This window comes from Propithecus coquereli, unplaced genomic scaffold (assembly GCF_000956105.1).
Source record: "Propithecus coquereli isolate 6110/MARCELLA unplaced genomic scaffold, Pcoq_1.0 Scaffold443, whole genome shotgun sequence".
Lineage (NCBI taxonomy): Eukaryota > Metazoa > Chordata > Mammalia > Primates > Indriidae > Propithecus > Propithecus coquereli.
The window spans coordinates 165,658-189,300 of NW_012150208.1; the positions used below are offsets into that span (position 1 = coordinate 165,658).

At 55.7% G+C, this 23,643-nt stretch overlaps 2 protein-coding genes across 4 annotated transcripts; one reads left to right on the plus strand and one right to left on the minus strand.

Moving 5' to 3' along the window:
* The first annotated feature begins 138 nt into the window (after positions 1 to 138).
* On the plus strand, positions 139 to 6,552 carry HNRNPAB (heterogeneous nuclear ribonucleoprotein A/B). Of its 2 annotated transcripts, XM_012654678.1 has the most exons (8): positions 139 to 400; positions 499 to 718; positions 1,517 to 1,685; positions 2,413 to 2,571; positions 2,745 to 2,876; positions 4,681 to 4,798; positions 5,504 to 5,644; positions 5,926 to 6,552. In XM_012654678.1, exons 2-8 carry the CDS (start codon positions 522 to 524, stop codon positions 5,994 to 5,996), a joined length of 987 nt encoding a protein of 328 aa, XP_012510132.1. In that variant the 5' UTR covers positions 139 to 400; positions 499 to 521; the 3' UTR covers positions 5,997 to 6,552. The 2 variants fall into 2 exon arrangements, with proteins under 2 accessions (XP_012510132.1, XP_012510133.1); XM_012654679.1 differs by lacking the exon at positions 5,504 to 5,644.
* On the minus strand, positions 3,945 to 20,700 carry PHYKPL (5-phosphohydroxy-L-lysine phospho-lyase). 2 transcript variants are annotated; one of them, XM_012654677.1, is made up of 12 exons: positions 20,422 to 20,700; positions 19,219 to 19,378; positions 16,155 to 16,229; positions 15,302 to 15,389; positions 15,109 to 15,225; positions 13,727 to 13,809; positions 13,229 to 13,454; positions 10,619 to 10,773; positions 10,154 to 10,243; positions 8,322 to 8,452; positions 7,402 to 7,481; positions 3,945 to 4,319 (listed from the first exon to the last, which is right to left on the minus strand). In XM_012654677.1, the coding sequence occupies exons 1-11, from the start codon at positions 20,600 to 20,602 to the stop codon at positions 7,432 to 7,434; spliced, it is 1,356 nt and encodes a 451-aa protein (XP_012510131.1). In that variant the 5' UTR covers positions 20,603 to 20,700; the 3' UTR covers positions 3,945 to 4,319; positions 7,402 to 7,431. The 2 variants fall into 2 exon arrangements, with proteins under 2 accessions (XP_012510131.1, XP_012510130.1); XM_012654676.1 differs by lacking the exons at positions 3,945 to 4,319; positions 7,402 to 7,481; positions 10,154 to 10,243 and having other exon boundaries at positions 8,328 to 8,420; positions 20,422 to 20,628.
* Positions 20,701 to 23,643: the final 2,943 nt, after the last annotated feature.

A 23,643-nucleotide genomic window follows, 5' to 3' on the forward strand; every position in this document is an offset into this window, starting at 1 on the left:
GCAGGGCCCTGACTCGCGCGGGTTCTAAAATGAGGACAAAGCCCGCCCGGATCTTTATGCGCGCGCCGTCTTGACCAATGGGACAGCGGCACAGGGCTGAGTGACGGGCTGGCTCAGCCAATCAACATGCGTTTTGTTGCGAGGTGTCTCCCGGCCCCCAGCATTATAAAGAGCGCCACGAGTCGGCATTGTCAGGCGGCTGCATCGCGCGAGCCCGGGGTGGGCTTGGGGTCGGTGGGTTCTGTGCTGCGGCGGCCAAGGAGGCGGGAGCGCGGTCGGAGCGGCTCCGTTGGCGGACGGAGGCGAGGCCCCAGCAGCGCAGGCTCGAGTGCGGCCGAGCCCGCGGAGCCTTCCCCGGCGGGTGGGGACGAGCGGGCCGCGCGGCGTCATCGGCGGCGAGGTGAGCGGCGAGCGGCGGGCGGCGGGCGGCGGGCGGGAGCGCCAGCGCGAGTCGCGCCGGCCTGACGCGCTATCGCCGCGTGTGGCCACTCGTTGCAGGAGCCGCCGTGCCTCGGCCTAGTATGTCGGAAGCCGGTGAGGAGCAGCCCATGGAGACGACCGGCGCCACCGAGAACGGACACGAGGCCGCCGCCGAAGGCGAGTCGCCGACCGGGGCCGTGGCGGGGGCTGGAGGCGGGACCGCGGCGCCCCCGAGCGGGAATCAGAACGGCGCCGAGGGTGACCAGATCAACGCCAGCAAAAACGAGGAGGACGCGGGGTAGGTGCGGCCGGGGGCGCCGCCTTTGTTCCGGGGCCGCCTTTTGTTGGCGCCACGCGGCGGGGGGAGGGGCGGCGGCCCGGCGGGGCCTGCGGGCGGCGGGCAGACCGGTCCCCGCGCCTGGCCGGCCGGCTCGCGCGCCGCCGTTCGCTCTGCAGTTCGCAGGAGTTTGTTGGGTCGACTTTGGCGCCGCCCCAGGCCCGCTAGCGCGCCGCCAGGGCCAGGGCCAGGGCCGCGGCCGGGGCCGGGGTAGGCGCCGGGGCGGGCGGCCCGGAAGAAGGGGAGCGCTCGGACCCGGGGCGCCGCGAGTCTGGGGCTGCGCCGGGGCTGCGTGGGCGGAGTTGGCGCGCGCCCGGGCCCGGGCCTCCCGCCTCCTGCCGAGGGGCGGAGTCATGGTCTGAACCCAGGGCGGTCTCGGCCCCAGGAAATCTCAAGTTCCTTGAAAAGAGTTCTCGGGAGGTAGGGAAGACGCCTTTCGAAAACATGGTTGTGGCACGCCTGAATTTCCAGCTGTGAGCAGTCAAGTGGGCCCTGGCGAGGTTGTCCTTCCTTTCTCTTGCACAGCCTGGGGCTTCACAGTGTTGTTAAGCTGCGTTAGGGTTCAGGTTGAGTTGAGTTTGAAGGGTAGTGGAGCTTTGACATCCTTCAACGATGCAGACTCTAAGGGGGCTGTAGACGTTGTCTTCAAGGACAGTGGCTTTGTAAGCTTTTCAGCGAAAGCTTTGCGAGGGCCATTCCTTCCTGAGATCACAGCTTATAATAAGACTTGTTGCCATGTGTCTCATCCTACCATTTCAGGAAAATGTTTGTCGGTGGCCTAAGTTGGGATACCAGCAAAAAAGATTTAAAAGACTATTTTACTAAATTTGGGGAGGTCGTTGACTGTACGATAAAAATGGATCCCAACACTGGACGGTCAAGAGGGTTTGGATTTATCCTCTTCAAAGACGCAGCCAGTGTGGAGAAGGTAAGCTGGGTACTGTAAATCAGCAGTCTTGGTGGAGACGATTGGAATTATAACAGGATACCGAGTTTGTGTGCTCTGTGTGTGGTTGAGTGCTTTGGGAAAAGCAGGTTAGAAATTAAGTTCCTGTTTTTGAAAGATAAAAATATAGATGAAGTTGGGAGTGAGACTATGGGCTGGGGTGGTTCAGGAAGGTCATAGTTTACCTCCGTTACCTTTTTATGTGCCTGTTCTGGGCACTGTGTTGAATATGTTATTGTGAAGATTAGAAAAGAAGCCAAGATTGCTATGAGTTGGGCATTTAGCCCCATTTTACAGGAAAACCAAAAACCTAAGGCCCAGCCAAGTTGAAGTAGAGGAGATCACATAGTAAGGGTGGAGTGAGGGTTCCATCCCCAGCAGTTGCCTCCAGCCTGGGTTCTGAATTCCTCTTGCTTGTTTCCGTAGATGGATGGGCCTTAAGCTGGGACTGCTTTGGCAGGAAGAAGGGCACATCGCATGGGCAAAGGCTCAGGGATGAGGACTGATTTATAGATGTTGAGGCAAACCAGCTACACTTGGGATTTGAAGAAAACTGGGTTGGGAAGTCAAGCTGGGGTAGAAATTTGAGGGGATGAAATGCATTTGTGTGTCTGTGCTGGTGTCTTTTGTTGTCTTTATGGCTCAGAGAGAAGGGCCTTGTCCAGGTCATGCTGCTGAGTTAGAACCTGTTCCTCTTCTGTTGCAACAGGTCCTAGACCAGAAGGAGCACAGGCTGGATGGCCGTGTCATTGATCCTAAAAAGGCCATGGCTATGAAGAAGGATCCGGTGAAGAAAATCTTTGTGGGGGGTCTGAATCCTGAAGCTACGGAGGAAAAGATCAGGGAGTACTTTGGAGAGTTTGGGGAGGTGAGTGTGTGGCTCCTGGAGTGACTTGCCCGCTGCCCGGTGGCTGCCTGGCGCCCTGGGCAGGGCTGCTTTTTCACCCTCTCTGGCCTTTAGTGGGTCTCTTCTCCTGTGAGTTTCCTGTATACCCTGGGGTTGGGGGTAGTGGTCCTGAGGTTTGCCTATGCTTTTTGCAGATTGAGGCCATTGAGCTTCCAATGGATCCAAAGTTGAACAAGAGAAGAGGTTTTGTGTTTATCACCTTTAAAGAAGAAGAACCTGTGAAGAAGGTTCTGGAAAAAAAGTTCCATACTGTCAGTGGAAGCAAGGTAAGGTCCCTAGCTCTGTGTGCCTGGCCTCCTGCTACTGGAGAGCTGGCCCTTGCTGGTGTGGGTTAGGGGTTGGGCCACCTGGAGCGAGGGTTCTCCAGGTTAGCCAGACCTTACTGTTTCTGTGTAGTGTATGCTGCCCTGTACAGTGTTGCCGTCCTTCAAAGAGCTCCCAGGCTGGGAGGACTGCCAGTAAATATACAGGATGTGCGGGGAGACAGGAGAGGAAAGGTGGCCTCTGTCACTAGAGCGTGCTGAGTGGCCTCTTTGGCTTCTGATTTAAAGCTAGAGGTGACAGTGTTCTAGATCTTAGAGTCCTGGGTGTATTAGGCCCCCAGCTAAGATCTCAAAAGATTCTAGAACTTCTGCAACTCACTGATTTGCCTCTATGGTGAAGGTTTTTCTTGCTCCAGGATTTTTCTGCCTTTTTCTATAACCAGATTTTGTTTGTTTTGGAGAAGGGAGCAGGGTTGGGAAGGGGCTCTACAACCACATTTCTTGTCCTTTTCCATCCCCTTGGGCACTGCTTAATCAATGTTACCCTCAGGGCAAGATCCCTCCCAGAGAGCTTCCAGGGTCCTGGCCTGCTTAAATCCAAGGCCAGTTGTGCTTTCAAATGAGTGGAGTCTTGTGCAGTGAGAAGTGCAGCTCTACCCTGGACTCTGGTCAGGGAGAAGGTAGTTAAGGCTTTAAGCTGGCAGTTAGAGTGGAGGGTGTGGCCTGCTGTGGCAGGGTGTGGCAAGCACTGTGTCTGTGTAGGACTTGGCAGCCAGATAAGGTGGCACAGGTAGGGTGGGGCTCCTGGAAGCCTCCATCCAGATTGAGAGTTTGGAAAGATTGGATTAGGATTAGGCCCTTAAGTGTAACAGAAAATTCCGGGGCAGTCAAGTGAGGCATTAGTTGGTACTCCAGTGGACAGTGATACAGAGAGGCCTTTTTTTGTGTGTGCGATAATGGGAAATGGATGGGAAGAGCCTCTAAGGTGGGGCTTAAGTAAAACTGCTGGTAGTCCTAGAAATAAGTATATTTAGTTGGTTGTATTCATGTTTTTAATTCAGTATGATAGAAAACATCAGATTGTATCACTTGGTAGGGGTAATTTGCCAATTAAAGGCTTATGTTTATGTGGGGATACAATGTAAAATGTGTTATGTTTAATGGGAGTGTGTATCAGGGGACTTTGTTTAAAAATACAGTGTTGGGATGTATTTAAGCAGGAGTACTTCAGTCCCCGTTCCCATCCTGCCCTCAGTGGGCAGATTTTTGGGCCAAAAGGAAATTGACTCTTTGGGACCTGGGGAGATGTGGACATCTGGCCTACCCCAACAGCAAACCAGTGGAGGAGGGTGTGGGTACCCTCATGCACCCTGAGCCTCAGAGCTTTATCTGCAAGATGGAGGTCAGGGTCACCTTCTCAACAGAGTATTTGGGTGAGATGAATTTCTGTAAAAAAAGAAAAACATGTAAGGACCACCTTCTTATCTAAGGCCCCTCATTTGAGCAGTCTTGTCTGACCCTCTTGCCCAGTAGGACCAAGGTGGTGCCAGCTGTTCCTCTCTCAGACAGACGTGGAGCTGCCCTGGGGTTGAGATCATCCATCCCCAGGAAAGGTTCTCATCAGAAGGGCCTCTGGTTTTAGTTGTGGTTCCAAGAGCTTCTAGCCCAAACGTGGTCTCCTACCCCAGCATGTGTGTTTTTGAGCAAATGGACCTTATCTCCTGACTGTTGCAGTGCATGTCTTCGTGCACAGTCCCTGTCCTGAGCTTGCTCCACTGGCTTGACCCACTGTCCTCTCGGCTTTTAGTGTGAAATCAAGGTGGCTCAGCCCAAAGAGGTCTATCAGCAGCAGCAGTATGGCTCTGGGGGCCGTGGAAACCGCAACCGGGGGAACCGAGGCAGCGGCGGTGGTGGTGGCGGTGGAGGTGAGTGGAACCTGGATGAAGAGAACCTGGATGAAGACGGGTCCCATTTCTCTGCCTGCATGGAGCCTTCCATGCCTGTCTTGGGGCTCCCTCTGGTGCTGTGCAGCAGGGGTGGGCAGGCAGGGAGTAGGCTTGGTTTTCCTGGGTCAAGGCTGTGTGCTTGAGGCTGTGCTGCTGCTGTCCCTTGGAATGGAAGAGCCCTGTCTTTCTTACTCATGTGGCTTTGGGGGCCCAAGGCAAGAGGGAGCATTTGCATTGCATTCTGGGCAGGGGACATGATAGGGTGTCTTGGCTCTGTGGGTATCCTCTGAGTCTGGCACACCGTGGGCAGTGGGCAGAAGGATAGGGCAGAGCTGTGCCAGGCGCTTACCTCCTTCCATCCCAGGCCCCTCTGACTCCAAAGCCTGAACTGCATCTTTTTAAAGGCCAAGCTGCCAGGGAGGGTGGGGTCAACCAGAGGGTGATTTAAGTGAGTGAGCTGCCTTGTTTGCCCTGAGTGAAGTTAGCATCCTGGCCTCTGATCCTCTGCTTGGGTCTCTCAGATGCAGGGCCGGGCCTAGGCCCCTCTATATCAGAACAGCAGCGCCCTGGTTTCTGCTTGAGTTGCCATTGTAACCCCGCCACCCAAAGGGCAGGATTTCCTCCATCCTAGCTCCTTCGTGCGCTAAATGGTCCATGGGCCCCTGTGCCCTGCTCCCCCCACAGGTCAGAGTCAGAGTTGGAATCAGGGCTACGGCAACTACTGGAACCAGGGCTACGGCTATCAGCAGGGCTACGGGCCCGGCTATGGCGGCTACGACTACTCGCCCTATGGCTATTACGGCTACGGCCCCGGCTACGACTACAGTAAGTAGGAGAGAGGGAGGCCCCATCGCTTATCCACCCAGGGGAGGCAGGACAGAGAGTACAGGAGCCACTGGCAGCAGGGGCTTTGGAGTCAGACAGGCCTGGCTCCGCCACTGGAGCTACCTGGTTTTGAGCTCTAGCTGTGGGCCTTGGTAAGGTGGGGAAGGTAATCCCTGCCCGGACCAGGGCAGTTGAGGACCCTGCGAAGATGCATGTCAAGCGCCTGGCACAGGGTGAATGCTCAGTAAGTACTAGCTGCTACTGTTGTTTTTGTCCCCTAGGTCAGGGTAGTACAAACTACGGCAAGAGCCAGCGACGTGGTGGCCATCAGAATAACTATAAGCCATACTGAGGCGGCGGCACGCGACCAACTGACCGCACATGCTTTGTTTGGATATGGAGTGAACACAATTATGTACCAAATTTAACTTGGCAAACTTTCTACGGCCTGTCCCATATGCATCTTATTTAAAATTTGCCCCCCGGAAATCACTCTCCTGTTTACTATTTCCAGAGCTCTAGTTGTTTTAGGCAGCGTGTGGTGTCTCAGAGCCCAGAGCGGCATTACGGGCTGATTTTATTACCAGGTTACCCAGAACCAGATTGGAGGGTCTGCTTCCCGTTGCCTCTCTGCTGCCTGGACCTGTGGACCCTGGTTGTAAAGAGTAAACTGTATCTTAGGAAACCAGTGTCACCTTTTTTTCACCTTTTAATTTTATATTATTTGTGTCATACATTTCCTGTAATGGAAGTGTTAATTTTACTGTACTTTTTGGTACCTTTTGGGAATCTAATGTATTGTAAGGTATTTTACACGTGTCCTGATTTTGCCACGACCTGGATATTGAAGCTATCCAAGCTTTTGAAATAAAAATTTAAAAAAACCCCAAGCCTGGGTGAATGTGGGATCTGCTGTGTGAGACCTCTTGCCCAGAGTGGGGGGTGCCGGGTGTCCTGGGATTAGGGCCTTCTCCCACAGCAGGCTCCTTCAGCTGCAGGCACAGTTGTGGGGGTGCAGCTCGGATAGAAGGACCTGGCCACTGACCTTTTTGAGCTGCCACTTACTGAGTCCATATCCTCCATGATCTCTTAACAGCATCCTATCAGGCAAAACCACACGCGCCCCACATCCTTGGCTAGCTTCCTTGAGTGACCACCCTGCCCAGCACATAAGCCCCCTTTAGTGAAGGAAAATGCCTCCTAAAAAAGACAGCTGTTAGGGGGTGAAGATGGTGGGGGACCCCAGCAGGCATGCTTCTCTCAGCCCTGAACACCAGACTGTCTGGACTGACCAATAAAAATGAGATTTGTCTCTTCCAGCAGGACAATGTGAACTCAGACTAGGGCAATGCCAGGGGCCAGCTGAACAGGGGGCATGACAGTGCCCTGTCCTGGCTGGCACATACAGGCCTGCTCTGGCAGGGTTATTAACTGGCTGAATTTGAGCACTCCAAGCCTGGTGGCTCCAAGTGGCCGTGGCCATGGCCGCCTCACAAGTTTTGTCTTTTCTCACCCCAAGGAGGAGCTGAATGAGGAAGTAGCTGCTTCTGTTAGCATAGCAAGCTCAGTGTTTTGGTGGGATGAGTAGACAACAGCCGGGGTAGCTGAGCCTCCCACTGTTAGTTGAAGCTAGCTTTTGGGAAGCGGACCTCAATCAGAAAAAACATGTTGAAGAAAAATAAGGTTGAGCTTGCTGAGGGTGCTGATGGTTAAGGAATTGGCTCTGGGTCTCAGAGCAAGAGGCAAGGCCTGCTCACCTGGAGGACACTCGACTGAGCAGGGCTGGTTCAGGGCTGGAGCCTCAGTGTTTCACAGCTTCTCACCTTCTCTTCCATGTCTAGAAAAGACCACAAAGAACTCACCTTTCTCTGCCGAAGACATGATGCCTTCAGTCCCACCCCCACCCCAACCCTCGCCCATAGACAACTTCCTGAGAGCATGGAGCCAGCCCTCCCTTTTCCCAGGACTCACGGGCCCTGTCCAGAAACCCTAGCCAGGTGTATGGCCTGCCTTTGCACCCCACCACCTCCGATGGTGTCTGGCAGGGACTGGGCCTCCCCCACTCCAGAGCCCTGGTTCTAAGCCCATCCGTGGGTGGCAGTGAAGTACCTAGAGGTGGGAGGGAAATCTGGTCCCTGCCATGATACGATTTTGCCTATTTGGGGTCTCACTGAGCTCTGTATGTACCTCAGCACACAGCCATGTCCAGTTTGGTAATTAAGAGATTGCCTTAAAGTGAATTTATGGGAGACCCTGGGCCAACCAGGACCATCCTAGGTGATTGGGAATGTGGGGAGGAATTTCATTTTGCATTCAATCAGTTCTTACTGGTACAAATCTTCTTTCAGCCACTCAGTAGCCAAGGGTGGCCCTAACCTCAAGTATGGAGGGAGGCTTCTGCCACCTGCATCCCTGGGTAGCTATAAGGACAAGTACTGGGATTTTGGCTGCCCTTGTCCTGGGTCCCACGCTGTCTGCTGCCTGCCCAGGCAGCCTGCGTGGTGGCTCAGCTCCCACCTCCCTGGGGCTCGGCAATAGAAAAGGCCCAGGCCAGGCAGGGCCCAGTCTACTTGCACTTAATGCTCCCTGACCCAGCTGTTGGGCTCTCCCCCACTCCCTGGTGCATGCTGGGAGGTTCTAGAGACATGGGCAGCTGCTCCTCAGGCTCCAGGCTCACCAGTCAGAATGGCATCCAGCTTTGCCACCACGTGTTGTGCATTGTCCAGGCTGAAGCACATCGGGGGCTTAAACTTCAGGACGTTCCTTCCAGGGCCATCTGTGCTCAGCAAAATGTAGTTCTCCTTCAGCCTATGAGGACAGGACACCCTTTAACGTGGCCTCAGGGCCTCCCCTCAGCCTGGCCTTGGCCTCTACCCCGGGGCTCCAGTCATACTGCCCTCAGCCCTCCACGGGTCAGTTCCTGCCAGGACACTGTACTCACTACCCCTGCTGAAGTCTTGCTCATCCTGTACCCCAGCACCAGTGACCCCACCTAGGGTGCGCTGCACCCAGCCCTGAGCCTGCTGCCCCCCAGAAGAGGTGCCTCCCCTCACGCTCACGTGTCCCTGGAGCCCCTCTAAGCAGCCAAGAATGGCCACAGGGCTGCACTAGACTGCAACAGGAATCCACCTGCATTTCCTATTTTTAGGTAAGGTTGATGCGGTGTGCATTGTTTCCTTTTTATATGGAAAACATCCACATTGCAAATAGGACAGTGAACCCTATGTAACTTCTAGGCTCCTGCCGCCTCGGTTCTCTGCAATCCCATACAGAGGACTATTCATTTTTGATTTCCAGTTCTTTTTAGGAAGATGGCTTTACCTTTAACGTTATCATTTGTACCTAAGAATCATTTTTCATATTCCATAGTGACATTTTTAACCTAGTAAGGTACTCTGGCCACTGAGAGGAGTCCGCAGTGACTGTATATGTTCTCCGTGACTCCTCTCCCGTTCTTTATTATTCTCTTGTTTCTTATCAGTGCTGGGGGTGTGGGGCATTGTCTCTACTCTTTCCAGCACTGACAACGCCTACTGCAGCCATGCCAGAAAGAACAGGGCTTGGACCTGGGAGTCACAGCCCTGGGGCCAAATCCGGCTCTGCCACATACAACAGGGTGACTGCGGTGAAACACCTGCCCCAGTTCCATTTCCTCACTGAACTGCAGCAGCAAGCCCGAGGGCTGTGAGGTGAGAGATGAGGCTTAGCCTGGGGCCTGGGCTTCCACCCCACCCCACCATCCAGAATCCCCGAGGCTCCTGCAAGGAGTGGATGAGCTAGTGCACGTCACTGACCAGCAGAGAGAAGGCAGGGCCCAGCCGGCCACTGAGGATGGCCCAGTCTCAAAAACAAGGAGCAGAGGGAGGTTTACATCAATACTGTTTATACGAATTAAAAACAGGTTAATGCGCATTTCACAGTTTGAATAAAGACACAATGTCAAACACCAGAAGGGGTTTCTGTGGTGGGGGAGGAGTAGGCATGGGGAATGTAGGTAGCAAGAATAATTAAACTAGGAGAAGGAGGTCCTGAGATGCTGATTCATCCAGACGCCCTCCACCCAGGCCAGGACCAGGAGTCCTGCCCATCCCAACTGGTGGCTCTGGGGATGGGAACCTGTGTCTGGTGCTGCCACAGCTACCTGGTGTCACTGCCAAGAAGCTGCTTCCCCTCTCCAGCCCCCAGCCTGTGAAAGGTGGTGTTAGGGCTGCCTGCTGGCTCTGGCACTCTCAGCAGAGGAGGCCGCTCAGGGCTGGGACAACCTGCATCTCATCGGAAGCCTTTGTGGCCAGGCACTGGATGTAGAACTGCCACAACCACTGACCAGCTGCCCCGGCTCCCAGGCCCAGGTGCTGCCCTCCTTCAGTCTGTGGTTCAGAGTGTGCAGGAAGAGGGTGGGCAGATGGGCAGGCGGGAGGCACGTTCCTTCCCACTCAAGGTCCAGGCTTTCAAAGAGGCACCTGTGGTGTCTCCTACTCTAGAAGGCAATTTGCTTCAAGAAAAAAATACCTGGATACCAAGTAGTCAGCCTCTTCCATTGCTGGTGTCCTTGTGGCTTCATCTTTGATCAGATCCACACCGACGAAGAGCCCAACACCCCTGGAGGGCAAGGTGATATCTCAGGGGCCAGGCCTGAGGGACCATGGTCCTCACTCACCCTCTTGCTGGGCCCTCACCGAGCCCTCCTTTGGAAAGCCCACTAGGGCTCTGCTGTGTGCCTCTGGGGAGGCTGAGAGCAGGAGGAGCCTCCGGAGGGTGGTGAAAACAGTTTGAAGAAGTAACTGGGAAATGGAAGGGTCCTTGGTGTGGACAGAGGAAGGAGGTTGGGCTCAGGTGGTGTCCTGGCTTTCCCCTCCCTATTTCAGTTCCTCCTCTGGAAAGTGGACATAAAAATTGCCACCATTCCAGGTTGCTAGAGGTGAAAGAAAATGATGCATGGCAGGTAGGTGGTGACTACTGCCCCCGGAGCCTCACCTGATGTCCCCGATGATGGGATGTTTGGCCTTTTGCTGCCTGAGAAGCTCGATCAGGAAGCTGCCCACATGGGCGGCATGAGCCTGGAGCTGCTCCTTCTCTAAGACGTCCAGGACGGCCAGCCCCACAGCGCAGGACACTGGGCTTCCCCCAAACTGAGCCAAGGACAAAGGACATGTCAGACGCCCAGCAGAATGAGTGGGCCGAACCCCAGGGAGGATGAGGGTAGGAGAACTGCTGCACATATTCCAAGGGCAGTGACAAGAGCACAGGGCCAGAACCCCTCAGGGATCATCGTCACTGGCAGTACATGGGGTTCTCTGGAGACCTCCGTAGGCTGTCTTGGCTTTCTAGGTGCTCATGTGACTGTAACCCAGGCCACATCCCCAGGGGTGCAGCAGGAGCCCCAAGAAGATGCGGAATCTGAGGAGAGGGTGTACCATGTGTTCCTGCAGAGCTAGTCTTTGCCAAGAGAGGCATTAGGGCCCCATCTCACTGGCTGGGCCCAGACCCATAGCAATGGACTAGTTCCCATCCCTTCAAGGAGGGTCAGGAGCAGCGTGCCAGAGTGCCCTAGGGAAGCCACTCTGTGTGGCATGAGTTCGCAGTGCTGCTGGCTGAGCCCAGGGCAGACTGCAGGGCCCTGGGAGCCATGTCCGGCCTGTGGACTCATTTTGTTTGGCTTATATGGCCTTATTTTAAAGTTATGAATTAGGTGCTAACAATTTAAAATGAAACTTCACACACACAAATCTGCATCTGTGACTTAAACCAAGCCTGGCCTTTCTGGCTATCCACGCCCAGCGCGGTGCTTCCCTTCAGACACCCAGTGTTTCGCTCACCTCCCTGCCCCGCCCGCAGCGTCTGAGTCAGGACCTGCATTTTAGAGGAGCAGGAGCCGGTGTCTCCTGCAGACCAGGTTTTTATTTGTTTCTAAACTACATCTTTTTTTAAAAAGTCAACGTTATTGAGGTATAATTTACTTATAATAAACTGTGCATGTTATTCAGCCCTGTAAGGTCTGAGCAAAAAAGAACCCCACGCCAAACTGTGTATGTTTAAAGTGTAAAGTTCGTTGTGATGTGACAGATGTACGTACCTGGGGGACCCCCCTCACAGTGAAACTGCAGAATGTTTCCCTCACGCTCCACAGTTCCTTGTGCACCCACCTTACTAGTGGCCTCAGGTAACCACTGACCTGCTTTCTGTCACCATGAGACGTCTACAGGGGGCTTTGAAAGGCTCTGATACATTCCTGGGAATCTAGAAGGCCATTCCTGTGCATAGGGATCTGCTCACACCCCGTGCTGTGTGTACTCAGCAAAGTCCTGAAAAGCCCTGAGCTCTCCCTACGGGCTATTTTGAGGCTCTGAATGAGGAAGTAAAGGCTCAGGTGGAGTTTTAAACTCCAGGCTGAGGGGCTTACTGGTTCAAGGTAATTAAGGAGCTCTCTGTCCAATCCTTAGATGACCTACTAAGCTAACCAAGTAGAGACTAGAGTGGCCACACATGACAACACGGACTTTACAGAGTTAGTTCAAAAATGGCCCTAAACAAACAACAACAAAAAAGCAACAACAAATCATGGGGAGGGAAGAGAATATGATTTCCAAAGTTGCCACATTACATTATTTAAAATGTCCAGCTTTCAACAGAAAATTATAAAACATGCAAGGAAAGAAGCATGGGGCTGGGTGCAGTGGCTCACGCCTGTAATCCTAGCACTCTGGGAGGCCGAGGCGGGGGGACTGCTTGAGCTCAGGAGCCTAGCTCACAGCAACCTCAAATTCCTGGGCTCAAGCGATCCTCCTGCCTCAGCCTCCCGAGTAGCTGGGACTACAGGCACACGCTACCAGGCTCGGCTAATTTTTTCTATATATTTTTAGTTGTCCAGCTAATTTCTTTCTATTTTTAGTAGAGACAGGGTCTCACTCTTGCTCCGGCTGGTCCCGAACTCCTGAGCTGAAACAATCCTCCCACCTCGGCCTCCCAGAGTGCTAGGATTACAGGCGTGAGACATCGCGCCTGGCTGGTGTTTTATGTTTTTGATCTGACTACACTAGAAAAAAAATTTTCCTCGGGGCCACGGTGTTTTATTATGAAAACAGAATAAAAACTTAGAAAACAAAATGATCCTTTCTAATTTAATGAAAAATTTGTTATTTTGTATTGTTTTCTGTGTGTGAGTTGTATGCAACTTGAAAAATAGTTCACAGGGCGCCCATGGTGAAGAGACATGAGTTACATATGCTTCACAAGGCCCCGGGCTCAAAACTAGCCTGAGTTAAATACAACTCACATGGCAGTTAATGTGTTAATAACCTAATATTAATAGATGATCCTCATGCCTCAGACCTCAGTTGCTTTGCTAAGACTCAGCCAGGCCCTGATTCCATTGAAGGGTGGGGGGGGTGCCCGCTCAGGCTGGGAGCACTGTCTGCTTAGAGACCTACAAAGCAGACTGCTTTGATGATCTGACTTGGCCGAACTTCTCCAAGGCTGGTGTCTTGGGTCTTCATGCTGGGCACAGTGCTAGTCCCGGGGCCTCTGCTGATCTCCTGGGGCCTATCAGAACCCACGTTGCTCCCCTATTCTGGTGCCATCACTTACCGTGTTGAAGTACTCGACACCGGTGGCTTCAAATGCCCTTGCCACAGGCTGGGTTGTGGCCACACAGGCAAGAGGGTGGCCGTTGCCAATGGACTTGCCCATGGTAACAATGTCAGGGACAAAGTCTTCTCCCTGCAGCTGGAAGGCCCAGAAGTGCTTGCCTACTCGGCCAAAGCCAACCTGGATCTCATCTGCGACAAAGACCCCTCCAGCCCTGTGGATGTGCCTGCGGCAGAGGACAGATGGCTGATGGGGGGCTGTGGGGAGGGAGATGGGACCAGGAGTCAGGAGATCTTGGGGCTGAATCCTGGCTCTGTCAGCAGTAGGTGGGGGGTCTTGGGCAAATGGTTGGTCTTCTCTGGGTCATTATTTCTTTAAGGGCTTTGTCTCAAAATTCTGGCTAGCGGACCAGGCTGATTTGGGATTGGGATTGGGATTGGAAGAGGTTGGGAAACCCCATTACAGCCCTGCCCTCCGTAGGGCAGACCACCTACTCACTCTGCCACTTGGGAGAAGTAGCCGGCAGGGGGGACGACCTGCCCTCCCACACTGGGCAGAGACTCAGCGAAGAAGGCTGCAATCTGTGGACGAGATGGACGTCGGGAATGTTACCACAGAGGTGCTGAGTGACCAGCCCAGCATGCCACGCTGGTGCCCGCTCGGAGCTGGTCCAACCAGGACAAGTCATCACCATTGCTGAGCCCCTACTTCGGGCTCCATATCACACCTGAGGGTTTGTGCCTCAGTTTTCTTTCAGGCCTCAAACCATCTGGATGCCTCCAGACTGCTTGTACTTACTTGGCATGCCCTAAACTAGATTCACGGATTTCTCTGCCATAAGCCTGTTCCTTCCCTGTCCCCTCTCTGGTGACCAGCACCACACCCCTCCCTCCTGCACCCCATTGGTCAGCTCTGGCTGGACACACCTGCCTCCCGGCCGACCTGCCTGTCTTGCTCCCGCAGATGCCTTCTAACTGGACACCTCTTCCAGCCCATCTGCCATGGGGCAACAGGGGTAATGCCTCTGTCCTGTTTAAAACCCTACAGTGACCCCTTTTGCTTACAGCAATGACTTCCCAACTGTGCTCTGCCTTAGGGCTGCTTCAGAGGCCACTGCTGGGGAAGGGAAGGGCTGATGGGATGGGAAACTGGCCCTCTACCCCTGTTGTGACCAGAGAAATTTTCTTTTTAGGTTTTATGGAAGTGGCTGCACGGCCTCTGAAACACACAGGCTGGGCTCCCCTGCGGGGCCTGCCCCCCCTTATCACACACCCTCGTTTGGCCCCACCGCCCCGTCGGTGAAGCCTTCCAGAGAAAGCCCTCTGCCAGTTGCTAACAGCCTCCCTTTACTGTCACCATGGGTGACGTGCCTCTCCTGCCTCCGCCCCTCTGCCGCGCCGCCCGTCAGGCCTCCCCATCGTGCAGCCCGCAGGGAAGGGGCGGCCTAGCTGCTCAGCGCAGCGCCGGGTCCTCTGACCCCGAGTCCTGCCTGCGCCCGGCTGGTCTCCCTCAGCCGGGTCATGCCCTCGCGTGCTTCCTCCCCTCCGTGCCAGCTGTCCGCTCTCGGGATGTCTCTCCTCTGCCACTCCCCTCCTCCCGGGCATGGCTAGCCCTACTCTTCACTGGCCAGGTGGCATCTCCTGCATACCCACACCAGCCCACCTGGGCCCTGGCCGCCTGTGAGACACCCAGATGTGTCTCTGCCCGGGCTCTCGCCAGTGGACAACCCCCTGCTGAGCCCCTTACTCCCCTCCACCACCACCCCTACTCGAGGGCCTCGGTTTGCTTTCTCTTTGGGTTCCCAGCACCTGGCACACTGGAAGTGACAACGGAGATGACGTGCACTCTTTGATTGACTGGACAGGTGTGGACGTGGTTACCTTCCTGCCCTTCTCCTGTGCACTGCTGACCACGCGTTTCACCTCGTTGGCATAGGCCACAGCTGGATTGGGGTGGTCCTCCCGGTAGGGGCCTCGGTAGGTGTCTGGAAGAGGTGCCTGTGGGGAGTGACAGCACCGTGTCATCCGGGCGTGGGGGTGGGCACCAACCTGTTGCAACTTGGGCAGTGCGTACCACGTGGACCCACTCCTTCTGGCCGTCCAGGTTGTGGAACTTGTAGGGACTGATGTCAATCAGGGAGCTCAGGTGACCGTGGTAGGCACTGGGGAGCACAGAAGGTGGGCTCAGGCCAAGCGGGACACACGCCCCGGCCTGGCCCTGACCACTGTCCACCCACCTCCGAAGACGTGGGGGAGGCCAACTCTTCTGATCTGACACAGCCCCCGAGTCCGTGGCTGGGAAACAGGGTGGGCCTTGGGGTCAGCAGCACTTCCTGCAAGGCCGCCTGCTGCCTGCACGACAGAGGCTAATCACCGAACCCTGCGCTCCCTAGGCCTGGGCTGCAGAGCTCCGCTGCTGCTGCCTCGCCGCCCACCCCCACCCCCGTTTGTGGAAAACTTGTCTTCCACAAAACCAGTCCCTGGTGCCAAAAAGGTTGGGGACCGCTGATTTCACCTCTCTGGGTTCAGTTTTCTCTTCTGTAAAATTGGGAGATTTCTCCTTCAAGACTCTAATGCACCTTAAATGTGGTGATGCTCTAAACCCGGGCCTGGGTCTTACACTAACAGGTACTCAACACATGGAAGCTACTGTTGGAACAGTCTGAACATCCAAAAGGTTGTGGGACCAACTCTGACTCCCTTATAAAACACTCTCTGCTCCCCAGAAGCTGCCCTCCCCTCCCAGTGGCCCAGGGACAGAGCCTCCAAGGAGGTGTCTCTGGGGTCCTCTGCCTGCCCCACTCCCCTTCAATGGCCTAGGCCCTTCATCCTCCCTACCTAAGGCACCCAAAGCTAAAGCCTCACTGATCCCCAATAAGCCTGTGGCCTAGGCTTTTGGAAGTGGCAGGGCCGTGACTTGTACTTACTGGTCTAACACCACCACGTCTTGGTGTCCTGTGTACTGGCGGGCCAGCCTCAGGGCTAGGTCGTTGGCTTCTGACCTGTGACCGAGAAGGTGGGCACAGCTCAGACAGGTGTCCAGGAGCTTCCCACAGAGACACCTTGAGGGCAGGAGCCCTCCCAGCTGGAAGAAGATTCTCAGACATCATTCAGATAATCACTTGGTAGCTGTCAAACGCCTCCTTCGTGCTAGGAGCTGGGGGCAAAACAGTAGGTAAAACAGACAGGCCCTGGCCCTCCTGAAACTTACATTCTACTACGTGTCATGAAAGCCAAAAGACAAAGAAAGAGCGATTGTTTTGATAAGTGCTACAATGGATACATGGGCCAAGGGAGAAGAACGGGGGGGGGGCTACTTTAGACAGGGGGGTGTTAGGGCTGAACTGTGTTCCCCCAAAACCTATGTCAAAGCCCTAACCCCCAGTACCTCAGAATGGCCTGTGTATGTGACTGTATTTGGACGCAAGGCCTTTAAAGAGGTGATGTGGTTAAGACGAGGTCATTAGGGTGGGCCTGCACCCAAGCAGACTGGGGTTCTCATGGGAGGAGGAACTCTGGACACGCGGAGGGACAGCAAGGGCCCGTGTACGCAGGAGACAAGGCCATGTGAAGACACCGCAGGAAGGCGGCTGTCTGTAAGCCAAGGAGAGAGGGCGCAAAAGAAACCCAACCTGCCGACACCTTGATCTCAGACTTCTAGCCTCCAGAACTGAGAAAATAAATTTCTGTTGTTTAAGCCACCCGGGCAGTGGTATTTTGCTATGGCGGCCCTAGCAGACCAACACAGAGGGGCAGGGAAGGCCTCTGTGAGGACACAACAGTGGCCCTGGGTCCCGAGGGAGCGGTTTGCAGGCAGAGGAAGCAGTGTGCACAAAGTCCCGTGAAGGAAAAGAGCTCGGTGTACTCAGGAACCCAAGAGAAGACACGCAAGGCCTGGGCCCAAGGAGGGCAGGGCAGGAAGTGGGGACACGCAGGGGTCACATTCACAGGGCTAGGAAGGAACCTGGCTTTTCTTCTCAGTGCCATGTGATGCCACTGGAGAGTGTTAATCAGAGAAGGGACGTGGCTCAGCTCCCATTTTAGGAGGCAGCCTCTGGCTGTGTCTAATGGAGGAGAAGGGAGCGAAAGCAGAAGTGAGAAGACCTGAGAGGAGGTGCCCAGGTGAGAGCAGGCGGTGCCACGGAGATGGAGGGAGGTGGGTGGGTAAGAGACATCCTGGAGATGGACGAGGCGGGACGGTGCAGGGCCGTGTGTGTGCGGCTTCTGCCTTGAGCAGAGGCACAGACGGTAATTCCCTTTACTGGGCACAATGGGGTGGAGGGCGGGGGTGGACGGTGTTCTTGGGCAGCTCTGGGGTGGGTGTCTGGGAGCGCCAGGGAGAACAGTGCCATGGTCCCACACCAGGCGTTAGTGGAAGACCACCAGCTCTTGCTTGTCTTTGGGACACGTGAAGTTGGAGATGTTCGTCAGATGTCACAAGGGCAGTTAGAACCTTGAGTCTGGAACACGTGGGCAGTGTCTGGGCATGGGAATCACCAGTATGTGATATTTAACAACACCCAGGGAACGGAAGGGATCACGTAAGGAGAGGGCTCAGAGAGAAAATGGCCCAGGAGCAGCCCCGAGGAACAGAGGAGTAGGAGGCAGCACAGGAGACTGGGCAGGAGTGGCCAGGGAATCTGGCAGAAATCCAGGAGCGCTCGGCACCCTGGGAGTGTGGGGAGAAGGCGTTTCCAGACAGAGCTGACTGTCAATCACAGCTGAGAGACAGAGTACAACAAGACAGCAAAGAGATTCCTGGGTTTGGCGACACGGAAGTCACTGGAATCCACACAGGATACATTTGGTGGAGTCCGCCAGCAAGTGTCCCTGCCTCCACCGCTGAGGAAGGGCTGGCTCCTGCACCCAGCTCCCTGCTCTGCCCAGAGAAGTTACAGTTCTGGCTCCACCGGCTCCTGGTGGGTGGCCCTGGGCAAGCTAGTTCCTCCCTTTGAGCTGCTGTTTCCGTATCTGTAAGACGAAAATGGTACATTCCACCTCCTAGAAATTATGTGGGGGGTTGATGAACGCAGTATGCAAACGGCAACGGTAACAGTAATCTTTACTATACTCTAAACGCCACTACCTGCGACTTGTTGTAATGTGTGCTCCCAGATATGCTGTGATCATCTGCCCGTCTGTTTCCACTGCTACTCCAGCGAAAGCCGCTGAACTGGCACCTAACAGTGTCCACTCTTGCTCTCCCCCTGCCCAGATCGCTTCCCTGATTAAAGCCCTCCAATGGTGTCCCAGTGCTCTCAGGATAAAGACAGCTCCCTGGCTGGGAGATAGGGCCCTGAGCCGTGGGGTCCTGCCTCCCTCCCCAGTGTCAACTCGAACCCTCCCCTCTCCCCCACTGGCCTTCCTTCAGTTCAAGTGAGCCAGGGTACCACGCCCCTTCCTGCTGCAGGGCCTTTGCACAGGCTGTTCCATGTGGTGACCAACCTTGACAGGAGTACATCTGCTAGAGCGGGCAGTACCGTTCCTTCTTCCTCTCCCCCTTATCTCCTAGTCAGCTCTTGGCTCGGCATCACCTCTTCAGGGAAGGTTTCCCTGACGCTCCCAGAACAGGTCAGGTGCCCCCTGTAGCTCCGGGCCTCGCTATACCCTGTGCTCTTCCTCCAGACAATGGCCCTCTTTGTAATTCTGTATTTCTTTGCAGAATCACTTGATGCTTTTGCTCCTCACTGAGCAAGGTGAGAGAGGGGAATCTGACTGTATCCATAAGGCAGAAATAAAGGAGCGTATTAGCTCATTAAGCCCCCACATGGTCCTGGAGGGGAGGGAATGGCATCCTTTACTAAGAGACAAGGAAACCGGATCCGACAGAAAAGGCACCAGGGTGCCCGGCGGGGACGCGCAGGAGCCTGGTGCAGCGAGGGCTGCCTCTTCCTGGGGTGCACACTTGGTCGGCTACCCTACACTGGGCCCACGTGGGCGACTCTGTCGTCGTCTCACCCTCTTGCTGGGGGCTGGCGGCAGTCCACTTACCCAGAATTCAGGAAATAAAACACACAGAGCTGCTCCGGCAGGGTCTCTGACAGCCTCTGCGCGTAATCCACGATGTTGTCATGCAGGTATCGGCTGTTGGTGTTGAGCACCTGGTTCTGTTCATGTGCTGCTTGGACCACGAGAGGGTGGCAGTGCCCCACTGCAAGAGGGCCACCTCCATCACACGGCCAGTCTGCTCGGCCGGTCCCACCAGGCCTCCCCCAGCCCCAAGCTGTAAGCCCCGCCGGGAGACACAGGGAGGGAGAGGTGTCGAGGGGAGCGTGAAGGCAGAGCGGGGAGAGAGATGCCAGTTCTGGAAAGGGAGCCCTAGAAAAGGAGTCCCTGAGATTCTGGCAGAAGGAAAAGGTTCTCTGGCAGATACCCGATCTAGCCCATGTCATTAAGGAGGCCTCTTGAGGCCTTCTGCTTGATAAAGGGACGGGGTGGGAGGTAACCGTTGTCAACGGGTTTGACTTCACCAGCCAGTGGGGGCTGGAGATAATCTTGAGCGCCAGAGGCCAAGGATAATGACAACAGTGAACATAAATTGAGAGCTCACCACGTGCCAGGCACATTCAAAGCAAGTTACGTGAATTAACACACTTAATTCTCCCAAACACCTTGAGGTGTGTACCTAGTATTATGATGTCTATTTTACAGATGAACAAACTGAGGCACAAATAATTAAGTAACTTGCCCAAGACCACAGAGTCACTAAGTGGGGGACAGGGACCTGAGCCCAGGCCGTCTGGGACTAGACCCCTGCTCTGAACCTCTGCTGAGTCTCGGCCTGCCTTTCCTTCCATCAGCTCTGGCAGCCCCGTCCAGAGGACTGAGTTCCGACTTCAGTTTCCTTGCCCGGCACCTGAGATGGTCAGTCGGGAGGAAACCCTGCCATGACACTGACAACACGCTGCGTTGCTGGTCGTATCTGGGCTGTTCGCCACCCTCTGAGCTCGTCATCAGTCCCAAGTGGAACTGGCCCCACAGACCTAGATCTCTGACTTCTGCCTGGCTTTGCACAGCTTCAGCTTGGAGCCTTCTATAGCTGCATCACAAAGACTGGGCCTCCTCTGCACACGGGTGCTGCCTCAGCTCCACCGAGCTTCTCTACACTTCTCTGCAACCTCAGGGTCACCTTGGGACCAGGCTCACAGCCTCAGCCTCCTCTCCTCCCCTGCCGGCCCGAGGTGTGATACTGACCGTGAGCCACGTTGTTGATGCAGTCGAGGTACTCTGCCCCTTGCTCGTCGTACATGTACTGCCCGTGGCCCTGGACAATCTTAACAGGATCCTCAGGAAAAAAGAGTCTGCAGGAAGAGCTGTGGGGACAGGCAAGCAGTGGACAGCCATGTCTGAAAACCTGAAGGGGGAAGTCCACCATCACAGGCCTCCCCCACGCCTTCCCGGTTTGCGGAAAGGACAGAAGCGTGAAGGGCAAGGTGCTGCTTCCCTGTCTCGTCTCCCTACTCCGTATGTGGCTGCAAAGGAGGAAACGGTGGGGGTAAGAAGTCGCTGATGCTTAAAATGGTTTCTTAAGTCATGCTACGCCTCTGTGGCCTTGCTCATTTCTGCACGTGCCCACATCAGTCCCTTGGATCCTGGGACAAGGTGGTTGCCCCAGACCCACCAAGGCTCTGTAAGGCCGTTTCCTTGCCGGGATGGGTGGCACGGAGGGCACCCGCGTTAGGGGCTGGCCCTGCTGGGCGCCGGCCCGAGCTCCGGCGGGAGGCTGCGTCACCCGCCGCCACGCCCCACGCAGCGCCCCGCTCCCGCCGAGCGCAGACTTTCTCCAGGGCCGCTGGGAGACGGCCGCCCCGCCCCCAACCTCGCCTGACCCTTCAGCCCCTTCCCGGGTCCCCTCAAGCCGGGCCCAGGTCCTGTCGACCGGCCGCCGCGCTCCCGGGCGCCAGGGCGAAGGCGCCGAGCGGGACGCCAGAGACGGGGCGGCGCGCGCCGGGGCGGGCTCCAGGCCGCGGGGCGCGCCGAGGGGCGGCGGGAGATGGCACTGCGGGGAGGCCGTGGCGACCGCCCGCGCCGCCAGCTTCCGGGGCCGGAGTCGCGATCCGGCCCGGCGGGCGGGCCGGGTACCTGAGGAGCCGCCGCCGCAGCGCCAGCGTGTCGGCCTTCGCGCGCCGCGCCGCGGCCATGGCGCCGCTGCCCCCGCCCGCACGGTCGCCGCGCCCCGCCCCGCCCGCCCGCCGGTCCCGCCCCGCGCCCGCTTTGCTTTCGCTCTTGTATTCATTCGTCAAACGGGCCTGGCAGCCTCCCCGCCCCGGGGCCCTGACCTGGCAGTCGCGCGCGGGAGCAGGGTTTGTGCTCGCCTTGCCGAGAGCTGCCCCGGCCCTGGGCCTCGCCCTTCCAGGCCTCTCTGGTTTTCCTTCCAGGGGAAGTGTCCCCGGGCGACCTCGCGGCTGCGTCCGGCACCCGGGCGTGTTTCTGAGCTCCCGCAGGCCTCGCCCGGGTCGGGCTGAGTCTTTGAGCCCCCTTCCCCGCGCATAAAATGGGGCGCACCTTGAAGGTTAAACGGGAGTGTGTGACTGGCACCCAGCCCAGGGCTGGGAACGCAGCAGGGGCGCCAGAGCAAGCAAGCCATTGCTGTGCTCGGGCAGGACCTAGGGCCTTCCCAGCTCGGTGGAGGGGAAGCGGCGCCGGCCGCTGCTGGGGCTGGCCAAGAGATCACGTGGGCTCGGTCTGCAGGGCACCAAGGTGACTGCTAGAATCCAGGCAGGGCGGACGCGAGGTGTATCAATGCTAAGAAAACCATGCGGTTGAGGCAGGAAGAGCGTTGGAAAGCCTCCTGAGCCCTGTTGTACATGTCCAGGACACAGGCCCAGAAAGGGAAAGGGCTTTGTCGTCAGACACAGCACGTCTGCTGCAGAGGCCTGACTCCCCCTGGGGTCTGCTTGACTTCCAGCCCCGGGAGTGAGAAGAAAAGGCCTCCAATGGGCTGGAAGCTGAGAGATACCCCTCCTGGGGTGGGACACTGGGACTTTCTACCCTGACAAACGCTGTAGAGCAAGGGCCTGGGGCTGTACCCCAAGCAGGCCTGGGGAGGGTGATAAGGAAAACCCCCATCTATTACTTGGCACATCAGCCACCTGAGACCCCCACCCCTCACGGAAGACCCACATCAGCATAATACTGACCTATTACCTGGCCCATCAACTAATCTATTACCTGACACATCAGCATAACACTAAACCTACTACCTGGCGCATCAGCTACCCTATTACCTGGTGTAGCAACATAATATTAACCTATTACCTGACACATCAACTAATCTATTGCCTGGCAGGCATTGGCCACCTGATATCCCACCCCTCGGATCACCTCAACTCAATAAAAGTGGGAAAAATCGGGTGGACGGGGCTCAGAATTTGGTGGCGAGGCCCCTCTGAGCCCACCGGCGAATAAACTTTGATTCTCCGACTCTCCGTGTGCCGCTCGGTTTGTCCTCGGGACCACTTGCTGTAACAAGGGGAGGCTCCTCCTGCTTGTCCCTCCTTTTCTGTCTCTCTTGTCGTGATTCCCAGTCCTCTGCGGCACTCCCTTATTCTGATTTGTTTTCCCCAATAAAATTGGAAAATGCTTAACGCATTTATTAAAGAACATTTGGAGTTTCTTATTTTTTTTTATTATGGTAAGATATATATAGCAGAATTTACCATTTTAGCCATTTTTAAGGACACAATTCAGTGGCAAAATTACATTCACATTGTTGTGCAACCATCGCCACCATCCACGCAACAGAACTTTCTCATCATCCCGAACCGAGTGGGATTTCAGTTGTAAAGCTGAACTGAACCTTTTAGATGATTATCGAAAATATTCCTCCCAAATTAACAGAGAGGTTAATTGCTTGTGGCCTGTACTTCTTTTCTGAGGATCAAGGCCTCACAGACCCTGTGCGTGTGAGTGGGACAGTGGTCCCTGCTTTCTCCGTGTGTCGGCTTCTCCGCTTTGGTGGAGACACCGTGGTGCTTCTACGCTCTGCGGTCCCAGCTTTAATATAACGTGTGTGTGTGCGTGCGTGCGTGCGTGCGTGTGTGTGTGTGTGTGTAGAGGGAGTCTGAGAGTCCTGTTTGGGGCCCATCTTCAACTCTGTCTTGCAACCCAAACTCCAGCCACAGCTGCGGCCCAGGGCAACTCAGAGAATTCCCGTTGGCTCAGGGGGTTTTCCTGCCTTGGGGTAAAGGGTGAGAAGGCTATAGCAGGGCCCAGCTAACATCTCACCTGCTCCTGGGACGTCCAGGGTTAAGAGGCAATATAGTTGGAAGTCAGACCAGGCGGGGCCATTTCCTGGGCCAAGAGTGTCTGTAGCAGGGGGCAGTGTAACACCAGGAGGCTTCACCTTCCTTCTGCTCAGAAAGCCCCCCCACCTTCCTGCCTGGGCCCCCTGCTAAGCACTCCTCTGTCCATGGT

Excerpts from the sequence above, each read along its gene's own strand:
- HNRNPAB (XM_012654678.1), top strand. The coding sequence starts at position 522 with ATGTCGGAAGCCGGTGAGGAGCAGCCCATGGAGACGACCGGCGCCACC. Across the intron at positions 1,686-2,412 it reads ACGCAGCCAGTGTGGAGAAG|GTCCTAGACCAGAAGGAGCA; the intron begins GTAAGCTGGGTA and ends CTGTTGCAACAG. Across the intron at positions 2,877-4,680 it reads ATACTGTCAGTGGAAGCAAG|TGTGAAATCAAGGTGGCTCA; the intron begins GTAAGGTCCCTA and ends CTCGGCTTTTAG.
- PHYKPL (XM_012654677.1), bottom strand. The coding sequence starts at position 20,602 with ATGGTGGACTTCCCCCTTCAGGTTTTCAGACATGGCTGTCCACTGCTT. Across the intron at positions 10,244-10,618 it reads CCCATCATCGGGGACATCAG|GGGTGTTGGGCTCTTCGTCG; the intron begins GTGAGGCTCCGG and ends CTTGCCCTCCAG. Across the intron at positions 8,453-10,153 it reads GCTGACTACTTGGTATCCAG|GCTGAAGGAGAACTACATTT; the intron begins GTATTTTTTTCT and ends CTGTCCTCATAG.